Source organism: Ylistrum balloti, unplaced genomic scaffold, assembly GCF_031769215.1.
Source record: "Ylistrum balloti isolate Yb309-2 unplaced genomic scaffold, AGI_CSIRO_Ybal_v1 Utg370554, whole genome shotgun sequence".
Lineage (NCBI taxonomy): Eukaryota > Metazoa > Mollusca > Bivalvia > Pectinida > Pectinidae > Ylistrum > Ylistrum balloti.
In genome coordinates, this window is record NW_026782349.1 from 235493 (window position 1) to 243165 (window position 7673).

Genomic DNA, 7673 nt, shown 5'->3' on the forward strand with positions numbered 1-7673 from the left:
AATGTCATGAAAATGCAAGATTATTTAGGAAGCAACATGAAGCAGTTTCAATATCCAATTATGATAACATCTACATATTCAGGAGATTTGTTTTCTACAATAATTTCTCACTGACTGAATGATTTGCGATGAAATGATTCAGCTTTGCAGGTGTTTTGTAAAACCTCCAGTTCCTACGAGAGGATTACCACACAAAATACACACTGTTATTCAGGATCAAAAACATTCTGAGATAGTGAACACTACATCATACGACTCAGCACATTGTAGAGTGACCATTCAACACACAACCTTCATTATATTACTATCAACGTTTCTTTAAACTTAAGCTAACTCATGTCATCATTCCTGTGTCTTGGGCTGTGGTAAGTGAAACATGGTACGAGATAAGTAGTTCTTGAGAGTGGCTGGAACAGGTAAACGCCACACCATCTCCAACAGATTTCCACGCTCTTTCAATCGTTGCTGTATCATCTTCCGACACAAATTCATGAGAGAATGTGGAGAATTCATGTTATTTTTATGCCATAAGAAAAATGGTTCATCATCTGCCAAAAGTTCATCCGGAATGCCTGGTCCCTTCCATTTCAGCCAGTCCACTAAGTTCAGCATATCACAGTCAGCTGCGAACAAAACTTTGATGCAGGGTACCTGATACTTAAGGTCTTCTTTATACAAGCCTGTACTCAGAGAGCTCACACAAACATATAATGGAGTTCTACCCATGTGGTCGAGCTTGTTCACATCTGCATTCTCATTCAGAAGCATTCGACTCATGTCCTTTAATTTCCAATGAGCAGCTACATGAATTGGTGTTTTTCCTAAATTGTCACACCTTAAATAGACAAACAGAACAGATTTCAGCTTTTGTCTTAAAAAAGCTGAAAATTCATAAAGGAACCATGATAGTACATTTGTTCCACATGGGCAGTTTGTGTATAGTCTGTTGAAATGATTAACATATGTTCAGAAATGCACAATGTGCACAGTAAGCATGAGTTCTATTATCATGCTTTTACTGTGGAACTCACATAATTTTTGAGAACTCATTATATTTCTTCTAACTGGACTAATCAAAATTTAGGAAATGGTGCTCTGGACTCACAAAAAATCCTACAAAAATTACGAGATACAGGTGTCCTTTTCTCATAAATGTTATAATTTATCAACTAAAATAAAACTTCTGTACCTTAAACCATACATCTCTGTTTCTGTTAAAATCTTGTACCCAATTTATAATGACAAAGATGAAAGGTGCATTGATACTTGAACTAAGGGAAGTAACTCTACATGTATCATTGCACCTTCAGAATGATTTAAAAATTGACCATATAGGTATATATAACTGACAAAAAAGTAGTGGTAGATATTTGTACTTACAAATGAATGGCAGCCCCTGCTTTTAGAAGTCTTTTGACTGCTGCATAACTTGAATGAACAATGGCATTCTGAACACAGATATACAGAGGAGACTGACCCTCCTTGTCAGATTTATTTATATCTGCTCCTGAAATAGCAAAGCATATTCTGTCCAAAAAATATAATCACTAATATCAGTTAAAAAATATTTCATGGTAATTACAATTTTCTTACTGTCTATCAACATATTTTGATGCTAGGGTGCTGGAAAGAATGTATATTATGAATGTTTTATACATCTTCAGGTCGCCATTCAACAATTTAAAGACTTTCTGTAACAGTGATTGGTAAATAATTTGAAGTTCAACAGGACATTTTGATGAAGTATTTGGTATAAGCAACTTTCTGTCAAAATCAGGAATCTTCAACATTTACCTTCATACATGTAGAATGTCAATAAGGATTATTCTTACCTGCTTCAAGTAGCATGTCTATAAGGACAGGTCGTCCATGGAAGGCCGCCTTGTACAATGGAGTACAACCATTCCTGTCAGTCATGTTGATATCAGCACCAGCTTTTAGCAAAATCTGTTAGAGATACACGATGCACTCAGAGGATCAAAATCATTCAATGCATTTACTGTCAACAGGTTTTGAATTTTACAACAGTTCCAGGGCTCTCGATCTCCCAGATTTGGGGGCCGAATACTCCCAATGCAAAATAGTATCTTTTTTTCCCAATTGAGACCCCAAGTTTTCCCAATTCTAAGGAAAACACCATTATTTTCCCAATTCTAAGGGCCCCGGGCCCCAGTCCCAAAATCGGGTATGAGAGCCCTGAGTTCACAGAAGCTGTTATTATCCATAACGGTAAAATTCCTATCAGTTCCAACAGGTGGGCACTTCAAACACAGGACTTTTTCAATAACAATACTGTACAGATTACATATTTTTTGTGGAACTCAAATTTCATGATTTTCCATAACAATTCATTTCTGTTGACAATTGCTTGACAAGTTGACTCTTCACTGCGAAATCCAACATTATAAAAATTGAAATGAAACCTTTGATTTCTGAACAGGCAATTAAAAGGTAAGTTATTCAAAAAACAATGGTATTACATTCAATACAATTTTAAAAATTCTACATAGGTCATTTTCTTCATCAATCAGTAGTTCCTGCCTTGCTCTAACACATTATCAAACACTTCAATGTCATCTTCTGTGATGACAATAGTTCAAGCTATATCAATTTTTCTCAAGCTTCATAATTATATAATTTGAATAGGACCAACAATATTTATTTCATTTTGTTAAAGCATGTTACTGTGTTATTGATGTTATTAATTTTACTATAACTCCGGTACTTTATACCAATTAAGTATAAAACTGAATCATTCATTTACTTATTCTACAATAAAGGCAGACCTGAGTGACTTCTACGTGGTTAAGGGACACAGCAGCCAGAAGCGGAGTGGTGCTATCTTTAACACTAGGAACAGTTGGGTTGCTCCAAGGGTAGTTAATGTCTGCTCCTTGTGATATCAACTGTTTTACACCCTCACGATCATTAGCCATCACCGCCAGGTGTAGCTCCCTCTCCCGTTGTGGCATTCCAAGTGATACAGTGTCACATTTTGTTGATTTGGAATTACCCATATTCAAACAAAACAGGTACATTAGGGCTACAACAGAGACAATACAAAATGTGTACACATATACAGGCATCTGAATATCAGGTTTAATCTTTTAGTGTTAAAATTACAGTTAGGAAATAACCCTCTCCACCAGTATTTTTCCCAAAGGTACTCTAACCTAAAAGGACCAAAGACAAGAGTATCAGTAAAACTAATTAATGTTCCCCGAAAAAGGACTCTATTGGACATAAAATTTTAACAAAGAGCAATAATTCTGGGGTTTCAGGCACTGAATTTGGAACACCATACATTCTCTTAATATGAACAATGTATACCAAGTTTCATTATTCTAGTATTAATAAAGCAAAGATATGCTAATTACACAATATTTTAACAAAGGGCGATAACTCTGTAATAGAGGGGTCAAAGGCCCTGACACTGATATACTGCACATTGCCTTAGTATGACCAATGTACAGTAAAACTCGCTTGTGTCAAACACACTTGAATCAACACAATGGAAACGAAATGGATGATTCGAACACTGTTGAGTTGAATACTGTGTTTGTGTCAAATATATTTTGCGGTCCATCCTTCTAAATTCTACCAAAAGTCACCTTGTCTCGGGTAAAATTTCCTGACTTTGCTCCAAATGACTGAGTGTGATCGATTAGCCATATCTGTGTTAATTTTTTATTTTTTCATTAAATATTAATCCATGTGTTTACACAGGTGAAAAGGTGAAAGTTAGAATTCATACAGAATTAGGCAACCAAACTTAAAACAAAATACACTGTAGTTTGTTAACTGTAAATCTACTGTGTCTTGCTTACTTTTTTTATGCACATGGCTGCCCATACCAAAAGGGAAAAACAAGCGATAACCACCATGCTGAAGCAGGTTGATAAAAAGACTATTTTGTCATTGACACATTTGTTTTTGTTTTTAAACACATATACTGATATACATGTACATATACAAAGTGCAAGTTTAATTTTATTCTATTTTACAGTTACGCTCTTCTGTGTATTTAAAGTTATGCTTCACTGATGTTGCCTCTACCTTCACCTTTTCATAACCAACCTCAGTGCTATTGATTTTAGATCAACGTAGAATGTTCATAAGTATGTATTTATTGAGTTTCATTTAAAGATATTGTTGATGGGACTTGTTACCCTTAAGGATATATATGTGAGTTCAATATTTGTGTAACTTTAAGTATTGATTTCAAGTTATGTGTATGGGAGTGGGTGTGTACCCAAACGTGTGCTGCAATCCAATGACGAGTGTTTCACGTTACATTTTTTATTTCATATTCGTACTGTTTATTTAAATAAAAGATCTTATTACAATGTGAATATATAGAATGTTTTCATTTATTACTTATTCTTTACTGTGACACTGTGCTATGAGACACATATAAGGTAAACAACCGATGAAAATAACGTTAATCTTTGATGCACAATGTTTCCGTTCACAGCTAAGTTGAACCATCTGATAAGTTGAATATTTTATTTGGTCCTGTCAACTTTGACTTATTGATGTTTTACTATACTTTAATTGGCAATTAAACAAACTATGTTCAAAAGTGTCATTTTCTAAAATTAATTACATGTATATCAAACTTCATCATCTCCCCAGGGGAAAATGTGATACCTTGGGGTCAGAGAATTCATAATGTACTACAATATCTTCAAACCTTTCCATTCATAAAGAGTATTGGATTCAACTCTATCAGAGTTGTGAGAAAATTTGTGAAATGTCTTTCAATTTTATCTCTTTTGCCCTCCCCACTCCCATCAGCCCCTTAGATCACCCAAGAAGAATATGTGCATTCCATTAAACTGCCATCTTATACTAATAATTCTAACTAATTTCCAATTATTTTCATTGCAAATCAAAAAAAAAGGTTCAAAAGCATCATTTTCCTATATAAACCAATGAGAAATCTACATATGAGCACTAAGTCCTGTACTCAAAGAATTTTCATGGAACTCACTGAGTTTCTGGATATAATTAAATTTAACAATGTGGGACCAATAGTGATTACAATAAAGTTTTAAAAGGATTGATGAAAGTGAACTGTAGATTGATTACTGTAAACTTTACACCTATCCCAGGGGAAAATATGAGATTATTAATTCGAGTTCATGAACATTCATTCTATCAAGAGTATATTTTCTAGGTGTCTTGGTCTGGAGTAGAAAATTGTTGAAATTGAAGGTATTAGGAATGTAAATAATGACTTCCTGTCAAAATCCAAATGTATACCAATATTTCTGTGTGCAGCAATGTTTGATTTAATCTATAATCAGGAGTTGCCAACTGTTAGACAAACAGACAGCTCTAGGGATAGACATATGGGCATTTTACAACAAGCACTATTATCACTAGGTTTCCCAGACAGAAAAAAGAAAGAAGGTGAAAAAACAGTAAATTGGATCCAGCAACCTTCGTAAAGAAATAAGTAGACATCAGTGTAATTAAATATGTGTTTGACGACAACTTCCCAGAATCAGAAAACATAATGCCACACCTGTCCAAAAAGTTGATATTAATGGATGGAAACAGGGGTGATGAATTGTAGGTTTTTATTCTGTGCTCCCTGCAATAAAGACTTGTAAGTTTTGTCATCTAAGACCTTGCACATAGAGGAAATTGAGAAAGGTTGGAGTAACTGCAAGTGATGTTTGTCGACCCCGATTATGAGCAGGTAGGTCTTTTAACTACATTGATTTAGGTCTAATTATATATAATAAGTGTAATACACAAAATATAAAATTACATCCTATTTTACAAACCATGACAAAACTGTCATAGTATCAAACTTCATCTCATAGTTATAATATCAATCAAGTTTGAATGATTTCCAATCAATTCAGAATGATTGGTAATGCGCTGACCAAAATATACACAAAAGTATCATTCTCCTATAAACTACAGTAAACTTCATAAATATGTAGAGCAAACATGGAGCCCTAGGTCATGAAATGAATAATTTTGATGAAGCAACTTAATATTTCAGTTCCCATCTGAAACTCTCGAGGTGATGATCATAAAATTAATATGTTTTGTTCATCTTTGACAAAGGAAGGCCCTTGCATAATTTCAATGAATTCAAGTCGGGGTTTCTGGGAAAAAGTAGAAAAAGTAAATTGTTTACAGATGCATGATGAATGATGGACACAGGATAAAGCACAATCACAGATGAAACATGATTAGAATAGATCAGTTGAGACTTTATCTCAAATGACATAAAAAATTAAAGCCTGTAATGCCAAAAACTTGTTTTTGATAAAGTAGATTTTAGCCAGTAGATATAAATAACATTTGATTTCCTGTTGATCCAGTTACTGGTTTAAAGTGTGTGACATATTAAAACACTAAACAATATGATAAAGAACAAATCGCTACAAGAATACAGAACAGTGACAGTTGTACTAAGGTAGGTAGTCAAGAATATATCATGAAAACGATCATGCTCCTATGAGCATTATCAAGGGTATCTTCACTGTTCACTTGGTAAACCAACGCTTGTTAGACCATCCACTTGTTTTCATTATGATACATGCTAGTTTAAACATATTTTATTGCCGAAAGCAAATGATACATGCAATCAATGTGGAGTCCATTGACAAATATTGATGTGTTGATAAATGTTTCTCATTTGAACAAATACAATACCTAAATGTTAGCAAAAACAACCCTGCTCTTAGCTAAATTTGCACTTCCCAGTTTTAAACATGTTGTGATCGCTCATAAGCAGTGCCAATATCATATTATTTGAATATTTATGAAATTTACTTAAAACTGAAGTGCATTGTATGAAGCCATGGAACGGACAGTTCATAATGGTGTGTGTGTGTGTGTGTGTGTGTGTGTGTGTGTGTGTGTGTGTGTGTGTGTGCGTGCGTGCGCGCGTGTGTGTGTGGTATATAGTTATATATACACGAGCATCTTCATGATCAACTTGCGCTCGCTTTTAGGCAGTATCTATTTCATATTAATGTGTAAAATTGTACATTACTTCCTATATGCTGGTCAGTTCATGATCGTACAATTAAGATACTTCAAGAAAAGAGTATTAAACAATGAAATAATCTGCAGGTTTTAAGATAAATGATGATCAGCGTTTTGTTTGTTACAAAGCAAATCCAGACACTCGATATATTCTGCCAACGTCGCATTTCAGGAAAATAACAGCGGTCCGTCATTACCCTTCATTTTGATGTTTACCTTCGACTGAGCAACAACTACGTCCTCTTGTCCGGCTCATCCATCGATGTACGACTGCCTTTCCACACCAGTAATCAAAATCGAAGCTGTTTCTGCTTCTATACACGCTGGTCACAAGCAGGTAATATGTTCACTTCTCTTCTGTCAAACGTCAAAGACACCATACTGTTGGGAACCCGGATGCAGGGATCCTTCATTGTATACGTTGCATCATTATTGAAATTTCGTAGTTTAACGAACTTTTAAAATTTGATTACTATTCGAGGGATTCTAAATATTTATATTTATAAAATGATGATAATTTGTTTTAATGGACTTAGTTTGATATGAAAATATCATTATTGAAAAAAATTGAGATCACGGAAATAGCTGTCCGTTGACGACTCGACTTTTACATTTACACTCTCTATGATAGAGACGCTTTCACATCATTTCTTCTTTAC

General features: G+C 34.4%; 1 protein-coding gene across 1 annotated transcript; it reads right to left on the bottom strand.

Annotated features, from left to right (window-relative positions):
• Nucleotides 1–210: 210 nt before the first annotated feature.
• LOC132556225 (serine/threonine-protein phosphatase 6 regulatory ankyrin repeat subunit C-like) lies at nt 211–7319 on the bottom strand. The gene is made up of 5 exons (XM_060220618.1): nt 7231–7319; nt 2787–3043; nt 1833–1947; nt 1381–1507; nt 211–835 (listed from the first exon to the last, which is right to left on the bottom strand). The coding sequence occupies exons 1-5, from the start codon at nt 7268–7270 to the stop codon at nt 343–345; spliced, it is 1032 nt and encodes a 343-aa protein (XP_060076601.1). The 5' UTR covers nt 7271–7319; the 3' UTR covers nt 211–342.
• Nucleotides 7320–7673: the final 354 nt, after the last annotated feature.